At 42.6% G+C, this 15,578-nt stretch overlaps 1 protein-coding gene across 4 annotated transcripts in view; it reads right to left on the minus strand.

Annotated features, from left to right (window-relative positions):
• Positions 1–15,578, minus strand: part of ATP13A3 (ATPase 13A3) — a 135,398-nt gene that overhangs the window by 6,712 nt on the left and 113,108 nt on the right. For 3 of the 4 annotated variants that reach the window (XM_075571086.1, XM_075571083.1, XM_075571084.1), the window contains 15 exons: positions 14,342–14,495; positions 13,617–13,737; positions 12,557–12,681; positions 12,270–12,442; positions 8,779–8,901; positions 8,618–8,697; positions 7,291–7,333; positions 6,574–6,683; positions 5,933–6,029; positions 5,669–5,741; positions 4,758–4,935; positions 3,753–3,940; positions 3,162–3,250; positions 2,794–2,874; positions 894–983 (listed from right to left, as the gene is read on the minus strand). In XM_075571086.1, the coding sequence (XP_075427201.1) occupies positions 894–983; positions 2,794–2,874; positions 3,162–3,250; positions 3,753–3,940; positions 4,758–4,935; positions 5,669–5,741; positions 5,933–6,029; positions 6,574–6,683; positions 7,291–7,333; positions 8,618–8,697; positions 8,779–8,901; positions 12,270–12,442; positions 12,557–12,681; positions 13,617–13,737; positions 14,342–14,495 (1,725 nt within the window). The remainder of the gene's footprint in view (positions 1–893; positions 984–2,793; positions 2,875–3,161; positions 3,251–3,752; positions 3,941–4,757; positions 4,936–5,668; positions 5,742–5,932; positions 6,030–6,573; positions 6,684–7,290; positions 7,334–8,617; positions 8,698–8,778; positions 8,902–12,269; positions 12,443–12,556; positions 12,682–13,616; positions 13,738–14,341; positions 14,496–15,578) is intronic. The other variant, XM_075571085.1, reaches the window with a different exon arrangement.

The raw sequence follows: 15,578 nt of genomic DNA on the forward strand, positions 1-15,578 counted from the left end.
GACGTCATGGGGGAGATGCGACGTCATGGGGGAGATGCGACGTCATGGGGGAGATGCGACGTCATGGGGGAGATGCGACGTCATGGGGGAGAGGGAGATGCGACGTCATGGGGGAGATGCGACGTCAGGGGGGAGGTGCGACGTCATGGGGGAGGTGCGACGTCATGGGGGAGATGCGACGTCATGGGGGAGGTGCGACGTCATGGGGGAGGTGCGACGTCATGGGGGAGATGCGACGTCATGGGGGAGATGCGACGTCAGGGGGGAGATGCGACGTCATGGGGGAGATGCGACGTCAGGGGGGAGATGCGACGTCAGGGGGGAGATGTGACGTTGCAACTTTCTATTCTTGACTCTGCAGCGTATTCTTTGCTTGTTTAGTGCGTCAAAACCAGCACAAGAAAACCCCTATAAATATCTTGGGAGCCAGGGGGCCCCTGGGTGTCAGAGAATCCACGGATCCGCTAAGTGAGGGATTTCTGCTTTACAGATAAAAAGGGCTTCATCTAACAGTTTCACGATTCAGGTAAAACCATGTGCTATCAAGTGAATGACACCACAGGTATGCGTACCGTGATAAAGCCCAAGATCCGATCGTCACCCACAACCCCCAAAATGGTGATCTTTTTGTTGGGATCACCTGGTATTTCCTATTTACAGGCAATTATTTTTCCACATTTCCCATTAAACCCATTTGCTTGAAACTTACGCACAATATGATATCTGTTAGCAGTAGTTATTGCACCAGGACACAAACACCTTGCATAAGATCACAGATGTTAGAAGATGCACGCACAAAGATATAACAAGGTACACAACACAGCACAGTAACACATGCACAAAGATAAGGAGAGGGCTGGGTGCCTGATGCATATGAACAGTGAAGTTCCAACCTGTGGGGGATGGGTGGCCGTGGGGTGGGACCTTCCTTGCTTGTCTCGGTTGAACACAAGCTTCCAGATTATGATATCAAGGACGACATTCTGTGAGACATTGCGGGTGGGTGGGAAGAATTAAAAGGACCAATTCATCATTAGAAACATGCAAATTATGTCAAATCTCTAAAAACAAGTAAATAAATTGGCACTGCAGAACACAATTACAGTGTTCTCTTATTTGACAACGGTATCGGTCAAATGCACATGGAAAATCCTGTGCGGTGGAAATATGCTTACTTGGCGATTTTAAGCTTCCTACACAGTTAGAATAGTTGTTTTTTGCCGCTAGGTAAAGCTTGTGCAGTAATGCAGGTCCAGACTGCAGGAAAATTACTGCTAAAACAAGGTAATTTGTTACGATTTAGCCTTTTACTTCATTCTACCTGGGTCTGCATTGCTCAGTCACCTTAGCAGAAAGTATAAAATAAATAAAAGGAAATGTGATCAATTATTTCTAAATGACTTTTAACGTTTAAAACCCTCAGTAAGCATTGTAATGTCCATGTGCCCGATTTGGAATAAAGAGCTGTGTGAATTTATTTTAAGTTTCTCTAGAAGCTGATTTTTCATATCATCAAAGCTTTGGATTCATGTTTAATTAACCTTTGGAAACATGCTTTGGACTTAATCCTTAAAGAAATAAAGGTGAAGGTATTTGTATAACAAAACCCACAACTATTGGACATATTTCCGCTTTTGCAACCCCCCAAAAGAGTATGATTTATCTAGAAAGGGTAATTATAGGTGTGAAATAAATCTGCAGACAGATAAACGCACAAGAAAAAATCTACGACATAGAAAAGCAGAAACCCCGAATGAGCTATAGTGTTATTATTATCATTATTATTAACAATGTAATGTGGGCTTGAGCCAAACCCACAAAGGGAAATTAATTTGGCGCTACAATAGAAAAAAGCAGTTTCTTGTCATTCTTGGTTTAAAGTAATGAAGGGCGGAGTTATACAACAGCCAATAACACTGCTTTCTGTCACCTGTGGGCGGAGTTTATGGTTGACAGCGTGTTCATGCTTGGGACATTTGGGAGAGGTTAGAGGCCAAGGTAACAATCACAGTTCATTTACATAAAAGGAATTCCCCAGAGGGACAAATGAAGCCATCATGACATTATGAGTGATCACCAGCCATGGGCATAAAGTAAACTTAGCAGATAAGGCATTAGCTTTAATAAAGATCATTTGGCGAGCATTTACTATTAGTTCGATAAAGCCCCGATAAAGCCAAAGATCTCCATGCCAAATGACCACGTCCTTTTTATGAGTATAAAGCAGCACTGTGTCTGCAGGGAGCAAATTATTCCCCAGTCTTCAAAAAACAATTGTGCTGTAAAGTTTAAAGGTGATGGGAGCGGGTGAACAGATTGCATACAAAGCTCCTTCTTGCTTGGCACTGTGCTCATGCCTTTTCTGCAGTAAGCGGAACATCAAATCAGTTACAGTATTGTATCTAAAGCATAAAATACAAAGTACAGGATTTTGTCTCCTTTGTTATAAGTGCCCAGACACGCAAAATATGAAACATTTTGTTGTGTTTGAAGCCAAGAACAAGATTTGTGCTTGTGATAATAAAAGTGCAAACACGTGGCCTGTTCACAAGCAGCGCTTTAAGCGGTTTCTCCGAAGAACTGATGGGATCAACTTAATGTAACCGTACACAGAAGAAACACGTCCTGTAGAAATATACAGCAAGCGTCTCAAGTCGCAGCGTATGTTCCGAGCAGGCGTATGAGGCACTGGAGAAAACTCATGCACATGAACATCTTTGTATCAAGTATCCAATATCAGATTTCAGAATGGTCACAAAGTGCTGCAAAGAAACACTGTAAATAATGTCTTACCTCTACCAGAATGGATACGGCTGCATTGACAGTGACAATAATAAGCATTGTAATCCGCCACTCGTACGGGAGGCAAACCAACTGCAAATTAAAAAAGCACAACATATGATATGCAACATAGCGGCTGCAGTAGACACAATTTGCACAACGTTAATGCTTTGCACGAGCGACAGCGGTATTGCAGCGCGCAATCGCATAGCGGTAATGCGGTGCACGAGCGCACAGCGGTAATGCAAGCAATGGTTCAACTCACTACGGGATGTCACCAATGCAGATGGAGTACTTACTACTGCGCCCTTTTATAATTCATGCATTTTATATAAAACATAGTAACATTTGTCCACACAAAAAATGAAAAAGATACTCGCCTGAAAGAAGTGGTCAATGGATTCGATGGGGTATAGCATGAAGAATAACATTAAGGCATACAGAGCCAAAACAGAGACCACAAACAGAACTAGGAGAGAAACAGAGAGAGCAACCACATATCAACCATTGTAATGCTACAGCTGGGCATTCACAGGCTACGTTCAATAGGTAACATATAGCACAAAGCCGTGTGTGTGCAGAGGGGCATACACCTATTTCTGAGTGAACATTACATAAATAGAGTATAGAAAGAAAGGGAGCCACAGTTTGCCCCAAATTATTCATTACAATGTAATTGTGCAGTGTCAGTTACAGTTCCTGTATATTCACACAAACACAAATAATGAACGTTAAAATTAGTTGTGAAAGTGTTACTGTGAAGAGTGCTTTTAATTTATTGTAGCTCCCTTATATCTCGCTAAGTGGCACTAAAGCTTTAAAGCCAGAAGCACCTGGCAGTTCCCCATTGTGGCGATAGCATTGGTAGATGCTTCTCTAGTATCTATGCCACAGTTACAGTATATTCTTAGCACTCTGCCACATTATGGTGATTACACAGATGGGAAACAGGAAGGATGTGAAAAACATACTATTTTTATAGCTGGGCTGTCGAAATGGCTTTCCTTTGGAGAAAACCACTGCCACAATGAGGTACTGGAAGCTGGAGACAAAAAACAGGGTGGTGTTTTCATAGTTCCTGATGTTGTGCTCATCATGTCGTGTATTGTTGTCGTAATGCACATCAACGGAGAACCCCTCCTTGGACGCGTTGCACGCGCTGCAGGGAAACAGAAGAAAGGAGTTGGGAATACGGGAGACCAGGGCAGCAGCATGCAAGTTTAATGCTATCCTCAGCCAGCTGTTCTGTCATTTTGTACTTCTTGTATCTCAGTCTAGCTTACTGCATGGGGTTAATAATACCATTGTATTACTGTAACGCGCTATAGGAATTTAAGTTGCAGGCATCCTATGACTTCTTAATAATATGGTGGGTACATGGAGTAGACGCCCGAACAAGGACGCTCAAAAACAGCAAATACAGTGAATACAAAAATTGGGACAGGCAGGAGGCAATGAACAGCAAAAAGGTTCCACAGCAAGTAACACCCCTGAGACAAGGCGGGTCACACAACCTCCAATTGTCATTCATTTCTACCAAGTAACAATGTGAGGCAAGGCGGGTCACACAACCTCAAATTGTCATTAATTTCTACCAAGTAACAACTGTGAGGCAAGGCGGGTCACACAACCTCAAATTGTCATTCATTTCTACCAAGTAACAAGCAACTTTGACACCAGGAAAATACACAATTAGGGATATTTACTCCTTTCATATCAAGACGAATCGCAGCCACGACCACTTGGTCCTAAGGAAAGTTAAACATCTCGTATTCTAGTAATCATATTGCTCCCCTCCAGAATCCGGATTATAATATTAGAGGCCAAATCATCTTACGAGACCTTATAGTTCTCCATTATCTTGTACGTTTTGAAAGCTCATGAACATAATCTCTGAAGAACACTTGTGTTGGTCTCACAAAAGCTATCCCAGCCCACCTACCACCCGCCTTTAATTCCTTCACGTGTTCACTCACTTGGAACTGGGTGTCCAAACTTCGTACCAGGGCTGCTCTTTTACCCACAGGAATGCGATGGTCTGAAATCCGAGGCAAATGAGGATTTGAGAAAGGACGGAAAAAAGAAGTGGTCCTGAGATAAGACCGGAGGGAGGTCTCTGTGCTACCAGCTCCTTCCATGCAGGGTTCAAACTCACTGGGATGGGGGGCAAGGAAATACAAGTATGGAGTTTAGTGTCATCACAATGTTGGCTTTTTTAAGCAGTACGTCATTTCGCTTGCTTACATCCTCTCTCCAGGAGCTCAAAAGTATTATTCATTTTAATTGCATTATTTATTCACGTGAATGGGACACAGTAAAAATACAGCAGATGTCAAGCTATTGGAAGAGGAACCAGTCTGTCGATGTTACAATGACATGTGTGCCGAATATTTGTGGGAATATGTATTTACCGCCATAAGTAACAACAAATGAATCGTTAAAGCTCTGCTAGCCAGCAGCTGTTAAATATTCCAAGTTAATTAAATGGAACTACAATTCACATGCATTGTATTTTCACAGGGGCTCCCAACTTGAAATGAAAACAAAAAAAGATCATAGACGCACGAGGAGAAGAAGAAGGTGGGGAAGAAAATACTACTGGAAAATAACAACCATCATGCTGGTTTGGTCCAGTAGCGCGCACAAAATATTTTTCCATTTGAATTTAATAATAGGATTAAATACTTCAAACACCAATTTATTTTCCAAAGTAATCCCCCCATACACTCCCGCTGCGTTCCTCACGCACAGCTCTGCTCTCATTACCGAGTCACTTCTACTAAGCAACAAATTCAGCAGCGAGCGCCATTATTACAAAATATTTTTTCCATTTTTAAGAATATAAAATGCACTTTTTAAATCCGGTAAAATAACAGAAAATGCTCACTTGTAAAGACAACGACTAAAATGATCGCCAGGTCAATGAAGAGAAACTGAAAGTCTCCTAAATTGCTGAGAATCTACAAAACAAAAAATATGGTGTTATACAGCTGACAAGCAGTTATTTTATACAGTAAATCATTTGCCAGTAGGTTAGATGTACAGATCTTGGGAATGTGACATTTAAGGAGGCAAACAGAACGGTGTGCGCCCTGCCACCGAGGTGTCAGGTATGGGGGGAAAATAAATAAAAAATCCAATGGATACTCACAGAGTACAGGAGCGTAACGGTAAAGTACTGGATAATACTATACAGAGCCATGAACTTAAACACACAGAAGGAAGTTATTAAAGCAGCCCGGCCTTCCCTGTCAGAGAAGAAGTTACAATGAATAACAAAGAAAAAAAAAAAAAATTATACAAAACACACACACACACACACACACACACACACACACACACACACACACACACACACACACACACACACACACACACACACACACACACACACACACACACACACACACACACACACACACACACACACACACACACACACACACAGGTTTAGAAGTACTGGGGAAGAACTTGGTATAGCCAAGTCTGTTTTCTACTTTTACCAAGACCACCAGCCAAACAGGACCCAATCTCCTAATGGTTTACAAGAGCATTGAGCATTTGTTTAGCCAAAAGCTTAGTAATGTCGTAGATTCAGGGATGTGTGGGATTACTTCAGGTCTGGCATGCTACAGCTGTATTACATTATCTGTATGTTATTATAAATCATTGTGTGCATGTCTAACAATATATGCAAATAAAGATGGAATGTTTTTAATAGTAGGACTAAAATCCTTTAGTGGCAAACAGTTGTGTGCATATTTCTGTAGAATAATAGTGAATACACCATACCGAATAAGGTTTGGCACACAGGAAATGCTGGGTGTCCTAGAGGTGAAGGGTGACGCCACAGACGCTTCTAACTCGGACAGGGATATCCCACCATGGGCTCTCTTCAGTGCCTGCCAAAAATCCATCACCAATTTACAATATAACCACTCAGTCTCCGGTGCTCTTATAGAGAGGTACTGCACTGGCCACTGGCTTCCACACAAAGATTTGGTTTGGATTCAGGAATGATTGGAACGGTAGATCTAATGTGCTCAGAAATTAAACCAACGGGGCCACTAAAGAAACCAGAACATTTCACATTTAATCTCTTTAGGGCGAGGACTCCCTAACATCCCCTTTAGTTCGGTAGGAAAAGAAAGATGGAAATAAATTGAAGAACCTAAATATATCACATTAATATTGAGGTGAACTATATATTTGTGACTTATTACCAATGTATTCCCTATTCACTTATGTAACTGTATTTGTAACCATGTATTATTTGTCATCGTAACTCTATGCCCAGGACATACGTTAAAACGAGGGGTAACGCTCAATGTATTACTTCCTGGTAAAACATTTTATAAATAAATAACTAAATTACCATGTAACTTATCTACCACTTTTTTTAGAACAGAAACATCTCAGCACTGAAGACTTTAATTGTATGGTCACAAAAAATGTTAGTCTTGGGTGTAAACAATTATTTTGTTAATTAAGCAAAATAAACATACTTACACCACAATCATTTGCTCCATCTCCACACATTCCAACGTAGTAGCTGCAAATTGGAACAGGCAATTGTAGAATTATTTCATAAAAACGCTTAATAAAAATAAAATAAAAAGTCAAAAGATGTATAAAACGATATGGAGACCAGCCCCAAATGGAACATGCATTACCCCACTGTCCTAATAACAGTCACTCCCACACTCTTACCTGTTAGTAAACGGATTTGCCCAGGGGAGCGGGAACGGATTGCTAAATGGTGCTGCCGGTTCTCTAGCACGCAATTTTATTCTAGTAATAATCCACTAAAAACAGGGAAATACTGGCCAATAATGTCATTCTACGAGGATTATTACCATTATAGGCTAAATAATAGTGACCTCCCCCCTCTTACAGACAGCCAACAGACCTCGTTCCCACCTGCTCATCGGGACCTCCACGCCCTCCCCCGAATAGCTAACAGACATCCCTTCAGCCATACCCCCCCCCCCAATCAATCACTGCTTGAGGAGGCAGACGGACCCCCAGCCTCCACCAGCAAAATGAGTAATGAAATCCTTGCTCTCGAATATAAAGAGCTAGCAAAAATGCCAGGCTTTACGGACTATTAATGTCCAGAAGGTTGACCAATCAGAGAGTACGGATTTCAACAATGCGCAGAATTTCCCTCTATTTAGCCTATAACCAAGTTCACAGGAGTTTCACATGATTCACACAGTATCCCCTTTAATTAGTACAGCATAAAAAAAGAGAGAGGGGGGAATCTTTCAAATCGATGAAGGGAATCAAGGTACAGAAGGGGGGTGCATTTTCCAGAGAAAGAAAAACGCTAGAACAAGTGGTGGTCATCATCAAAGTGGAGGGAAAGAAGGCTTAGGGGACATGTGAGGAAGGTGGAGGGAAAGAAGGCTTAGGGGACATGTGAGGAAGGTGGAGGGAAAGAAGGCTTAGGGGACATGTGAGGAAGGTGGAGGGAAAGAAGGCTTAGGGGACATGTGAGGAAGGTGGAGGGAAAGAAGGCTTAGGGGACATGTGAGGAAGGTGGAGGGAAAGAAGGCTTAGGGGACATGTGAGGAAGTCCTTCACAGAAAGGGTAGTGAATGCACGGAATAGACTCCCAACAGAGGTGATGGATGCTAATACAGCAAGGGAATTAACCTGCTTGGGATACACACAAGGAATAGAAAGCCAAGGATCTAACCGAGACCAAGGCAGGGCCAGCTGGGAAGGCCAAGTGGTTCTTGTCTGCTGCCAATTTCTGTTTCTTAGATGCTGAAGGTTCCTGCAACACATCGTATACCAAGTTCTAAACACAACTCTAATGAGTCATACTCACTCGACGTTCTGCAGCTCTTCCACCAGCTGTGTTTTCTGATCAGGTGCCATCCGTGCAAAAACGGTGCCATGTAACACCAGCTAAACAAAACACGTCACATTTAGAAAACTGTGCACAAAAACCAGAAACCAGGTCCCATCTGATTGTGAAATGCATCGTACCTTTGGAACCAGGTCCTGAAAATGTTCCAGAATGACTGCAAATGATTTGCCATTCATTGCAAAGTGGTAATCGATCATTTGATTATCCTCGAGGCTGTCATTCACCAATTTAACAGGAATATCCTGAACACAAAACACAATCAAGGAAGGATTGAGTAATCTTGTTATTTTCATCCCTTCACTATGGACTAGGCTGCAGGAAGTGAAACAGTTAACTTGAGTGAATAATTAGAAGGCTGAAATCATACAATAAATTGAAATTATATATAAAAGTGAAAAAAAAAAAAAAAAGACAACTGGATACATTAAAGGGTCACAGCGTATGATCAAACGTTCCCTCGTCACTGTGCACTTGAAAACTATTTTTGTTAACATGGAATTCCAGTGTGCAATTCCATTCGCCGTCTTTAGACGCTTTGGTTAGACGGCAGGGAGGAAGGCGGCCCAAGTTTGAGGACTTCCAGGCTCCTGTCTGAGAAAACACTGTGCTAGGCTATCACAGATTTACACTGGCAAGAGAAAGTGAACACATGTCTCAGTATGAATCATCTCCGACAGTTTGTTGCAGAAGAACAAGAACAGCCACAGGAACCAGGACAATTTCCCCTTGTCTGAATATTGCTGGGATTAGAACGCACAAACTTGAAGTTACAGAGATGCTTAAAGCAGCAATTCTATTTTCTTTACAGCATGGGGGGGGGGGGGGAGTGAACCTCATTTTTTAGCTCAAGGAAATCACCCCCACTCTTCTGGCCCCCAAGATACATACCAGTGTATTACCGGTTTTTAAAAACTCCCTACAGGAGAAAGAAAAATGGCCACCAAAGCCATCAGCCATTTAAATACCTAAAAAAAACAAAAAAAACCCAGGAAGTAACACCGGTTACTTCACCGCTGAGAACATTGGGAACGGAGTGTTCCCCAGAGTTGAAAATAACGTTGTTTAGCTCCGGAATTGGGTTTAGTTGATCGGGATTGCGGTTTTGAGGAGCACCAACTCACAGGCAACCATCATACAAATTCAAAGTGAAATGTTGAGGGAATGTGCACCATAAAAAACTATATGATAAAATAAACAACGAACAAACTCATTTCATAAAGCAGAATTGCACCTTTCCGTTAATTCTTACAGCCATCTGAAATATTATCATTTTGTCACATGAAATGTAGGCATCCTGTGCATAAATCATTGCTCTACCCTCTGGTACAGGTAGACTTGTTCTTATAGAAGCAGACAATAGTGATAACATGATGTTAAATGCAGGGAGCACATTCAATGATCCTTTCCAAGGTCCGTGTGCCCAATTCCTTACTGAAATCGATCAACTGCTTCCCAACAAATACAAAATATTAGCGAACCCACATCTATTGTAACCATTTCCCCTTAGGGTAAATGCCTTTTTTGCGAGTTAAAGGAAACATTTACTAAAATGGTTCCATGTGTTCTCAAAGCAAGACATTCAAGGACGCCTATAATATATATTATCTTTATCTGTGCATGCAATGTCTTGTATATAATGTATACCCTGTTCACTTGTGTAACTGTATTTGTAACCATGTATTATTTGTCATCTTAACTCTATGCCCAGGACATACGTGAAAACGAGAGGTAACTCAAAATGTATTACTTCCTAGTAAAACATTTTTTATAAAAAAAAAGACTTTCAATTAAAAGCATAAGCTCATCTTTGAACAGCTGGTAAATAATTAACAAAAAAAGCCAGCAGGGCGTTTTAAAATTGTCTTTAAAAACACAAAGTATTCTAATAGCATACAGCAACGAAGCAAAGAGAAAGTCCCAGGCCATAGTCAGAGGCACACACATTCACACATTTCTTCTCTTCCAAGTCTCATTTGGCCAAAGAAAACATGACTGAGCAAAAACCTGGTGTTTGAGTAGATAAAGCGCACATTATATGTCATGGTGGGTACAAAAAGTGACCAAACCCCCCCAGTGTGCAGCAAAGAAAAACACCACGTGTGGCACATTCACATCCAAGCTAGGTCTGCAGCCCCGCCCTTCCCCATTATCTCTTAGCATACAGTGCTTTCACTGCAGCATGGATCTCTATAAGCTTATGCCTGCCGTATAGAACCAACGCTAACACCACCCTAACCCCTGTCACTAGTTTTAAATACCCGGGCTTATGTTTTGACTCCCACTTAACATTCGGAATGCACATTGATACCCTGACAACCAAGACCTATGCCAAACTAGGGGTACTTTACAGGAACAAATCCTCCCTAAGTCTCCCGGTCAGAAAGCGTATCGCACAGCAGATGCTAATGCCAATTATGGACTATGGAGACATAGTATATGGCTCGGCACCTCAAACCCACCTTAGCAAACTTGACACCCTCTACAATTCAATATGCCGTTTTGTTCTCCAATGCAACTATAACACACATCACTGCGAAATGCTCACAGAACTAGATTGGTCATCACTTGAGTCTAGGCGCAACGTTCACCTTTCCTGTCTTGCCTTTAAATTCTTTATGGGCAAGCTTCCAGCTACCTGAACAAGCTCCTCACCCCTACCACATGCAGCACCTATCACCTGAGATCAGACTCCAAAACACTGTTCATGGTCCCAAGGATCAACAAAGTATCCGGCCGCTCCTCCTTCTCTTACCGTGCACCCCAAAACTGGAACAACCTACCAGAGACTCTCACATCCACAACCAGTTTAAGTTCTTTCATAACTAAGGCTGTCTCACATTTTAACCTGGTCTGTAACTGTTTCATTCGCCCATAATATATAATTTTTTTATCTGTGCACGCAATGTCTTGTATATAATGTATACCCTGTTCATTTATGTAACTGTATTTGTAACCATATATTATTTGTCTTAACTCTGTGCCCAGGACATACTTGAAAACGAGAGGTAACTCTCAATGTATTACTTCCTGGTAAAATATTTGATAAATAAATAAATATTTGAAGTAAAAAAAGTAGAAATAAAGTAATAATCCCTGGCCCATAGGAAGGTTAAAATGATATGCCATGGCTATTACGAAGGAACTCCCTCATTTTGTATTTGGGGTTGCATTTTGATTGACTAAATTATCGATATTTTCATGGACATGTATAGCAGTGCTCAGAATCCGTTTAAACCATTACGCAGAGTAATCACCCAGCCCAATTCTTCACCTCTGGGCCCAATTCCTCACCTATGGGCCCCAGCCCAATTCCTCAACTCAGGGCCCCAGCCCAATTCCTTACCTCTGGGCCCCAGCCCAATTCCTCACCTCTGGGCCCCAGCCCAATTCCTCACCTCTGGGCCCCAGCCCAATTCCTTACCTCTGGGCCCCCCCCTCCCCCCCAATTCCTTACCTCTGGGCCCCAGCCCAATTCCTTACCTCTGGGCCCCAGCCCAATTCCTTACCTCAGGGCCCCAGCCCCATTCCTTACCTCAGGGCCCCAGCCCAATTCCTTACCTCAGGGCCCCAGCCCCATTCCTTACCTCAGGGCCCCAGCCCAATTCCTTACCTCGGAGTTGATGGCATTGAGATTGCTTCTTGGCAGGGTGTCTGCATAATGCCAGTTTATCTTGGCTGCCTGGCCATCCTTGGGAGGTAGTGCTTCAGCTATAATGACCTTATCCTGAGGTAGAATCATTCCACAGTCTCGGGCGACAGAAATCGCAGTTAACATGTTGTCTCCTGTGAACGAGGCCAATGGAAAGAACATATAAAATGTGAAAAACTAGCAGTTAAAGCACCAGCTACCGCCAGCAAACACAATGGTGTCCTTTCCTCATTCCACACTGGTCTTACCTGTAACCATGACCATGCGTATGTTGGCTTTGTGAAGGTCTTCCAGAACGGCCGGCGTTTCTTCTTTCAGTTTGTTTTGCATAATAATTAACCCTAGGAACGTCATGTTGTTTTCAATGACCTCTCTAATGAGAATACAGAAATGTAACAAGCTTACTTTACAGGGATTGATTGCAGGGCCACAATTTACACTGTAGTGTGCATACAATCTAATATATACACATATACTTACATATACTGTATATACATATAACAATAGCAAGAATGTTCAGGGCACTCAAAGGGAAAAAGTAAAAGGAAAAAACTTATCTGATCAGTCGTGGTGCTCACAGTGCGGCCAGGATCACCGTCCAGCAACAAAAAATAGATAAATACCCAATATCAAAGAATCTGGAGCACTCACAAATTCAAAAAATACAATGTAATGAAGTAACACAGGCGTCAGGGGGTAACCACAGAGAAAAGGAGCAGCGTTTCGGACCCACAAGTGGGGGAGCTTGAGAAAGGACCGTAAGGCCCGAAACGTTGCTCCTTTTCTCTGTGGTTACCCCGTGACGCCTGTGTTACTTCATTACATTGTATTTTTTGAATTTGTGAGTGCTCCAGATTCTTTGATATTGGGTATTTATATATACACATATACACACACATATATATACTTTGTGCCCAGTCGAAGGACAAAAAAGACAGTACCCGTCACTAGACTCCCCTAAGACATGCTGCTATGTAGATTAGCTTGAAATGTACAGCTGTTAGGCATTAGCTATTCTAGAAAGGGTTTTAATCTCCACAATTCTGTAACAAACTTCGAGGCACGATTCCTCACTTCATTGGAATGCTCCCACAGTGCTACAGGGGTTAAATGTTTATGGGAACAAGCACTGAGCAGCTGCCATTGTACCAGCAATGCTGTATTTATCTGTTACCAAGATAAGCTGCTTACTTAGGACAGGAAGTGGATGCAAAACTTAGGAACAATATAAACACAGCAGTATTAGCATTTTGCCAGTTACCACCCTATCCCCAAACAGGTGGGCACACACGCAAGCACTCTGCATACCTACTAATATTTTGGACTTTATGCCATGACATTTTTGTCTCCAGTCTTCTATGTGCCAGAGCAATGACCCGGTAACCCTGCTTCGTGTATTCTTCCAAAACACCAGCAAAATCAGCCGGAACTGCAACAAAATGCCATGCGTTGGGTATTAAGGCAGACGGAAGCTGTATATACCGGAGCAACGGATTTAAACTCTTCATGGGCGGGTTTCTCATTCAGATTCCAAGAAGTGGAACTATTTTAGCTTGATCTGTCACCTCTCTTACATGTCAAAACCATTCTATAGTATGACACACACACACACACACACACACACACACACACACACACACACACACACACACACACACACACACACACACACACACACACACACACACACACACACACACCTCATTATTTTCAGCACAATTGACTCTTGACTCCAGCAAAATGATACAATGCATTCATTCAACAAAACAATGACTTCCAATGAGACCAAACTGCACAGATTTTATATTCTCCTGAAAGCCTGAATTCATCAGGTACATGAAGTGAAACAGAACTAGAGAAAGAAAAGAATGTGACGTCTCTGTAGTGTGATAGATAGACCTCCTTCTCCATGAATTATTAGGGTTATGGGCACATAACGCATTCTCAGCACATTCTCAGCAGTCAGTTTCCCCCTCCAGAAACCCTGCACCTACGGTACTCTCTCTCTTATCCACCGAGTTACAAGGACTCACCCGTTTCCTGTTTGCAAAGGCTGGCAATGACTTCCGGTGCCCCTTTCACATAGGCATCCATCCGTTTCTCCCCTAGGACTCGGGCAACCACCCCCATGCGCTGTAACGCTGAAGAGAACGGAAACTGACGGACAATTCCAATCTCATAAGTAGTCTGTAAAAGCAAGTGTGGGAAAAGCAGTGAGAGCCAGCACATGTGGAGTGAACATCTACACAATGTGTTGTAAACATGTAACACATGGGCTGGAGCAATCTCAGCAGAGAGGAAATCAAACAAGTATCACAAACATAGTAACACAATAGCTTTTACTTATGCCCGATCAAGTTTAACCGTTAACCTCAATTGCAACTGGGAAAGATAAAACCGTTAAAAAAAATAATCCAAGTGCAACATTGCACTATTTCTGGCGGACATTTTTTGATTACCTTTAATGAAAACTAATGGCCTAAACTGACGATCGATCAGTTCACCTGCGATCGATCAGCCTTTCAATCTATCCTTCGTTAAGTGGAACACAAGAACTATAATATACCCTTGTACAATATACTACGGGTAACATTGTCTATTGTTACCGCTTTCAACTCAGCCAATCTCCTGCTGGGAACACTGCAACACGTTCCTGTCTGTGATCATTTGTTGCCAAAGCTCATGCACTGCTGGGCTCAAAAAAGTTGTGTGCCAGAGCCTGCTATAGCAACCAAAGGTGTGTGTGCCGGAGCCTGCTATAGCAACCAAAGGTGTGTGTGCCAGAGCCTGCTATAGCAACCAAAGGTGTGTGTGCCGGAGCCTGCTATAGCAACCAAAGGTGTGTGTGCCGGAGCCTGCTATAGCAACCAAAGGTGTGTGTGCCAGAGCCTGCTATAGCAACCAAAGGTGTGTGTGTCAGAGCCTGCTATAGCAACCAAAGGTGTGTGTGTCAGAGCCTGCTATAGCAACCAAAGGTGTGTGTGCCAGAGCCTGCTATAGCAACCAAAGTTGTGTGTGCCGGAGCCTGTTATAGCAACCAAAGGTGTGTGTGTCAGAGCCTGCTATAGCAACCAAAGGTGTGTGTGCCAGAGCCTGCTATAGCAACCAAAGGTGTGTGTGCCAGAGCCTGCTATAGCAACCAAAGGTGTGTGTGCCAGAGCCTGCTATAGCAACCAAAGGTGTGTGTGCCAGAGCCTGCTATAGCAACCAAAGGTGTGTGTGCCAGAGCCTGCTATAGCAACCAAAGGTGTGTGTGCGCAAGAGCCTGCT

This window comes from Ascaphus truei, chromosome 14, assembly GCF_040206685.1.
Source record: "Ascaphus truei isolate aAscTru1 chromosome 14, aAscTru1.hap1, whole genome shotgun sequence".
Classification (NCBI taxonomy): domain Eukaryota; kingdom Metazoa; phylum Chordata; class Amphibia; order Anura; family Ascaphidae; genus Ascaphus; species Ascaphus truei.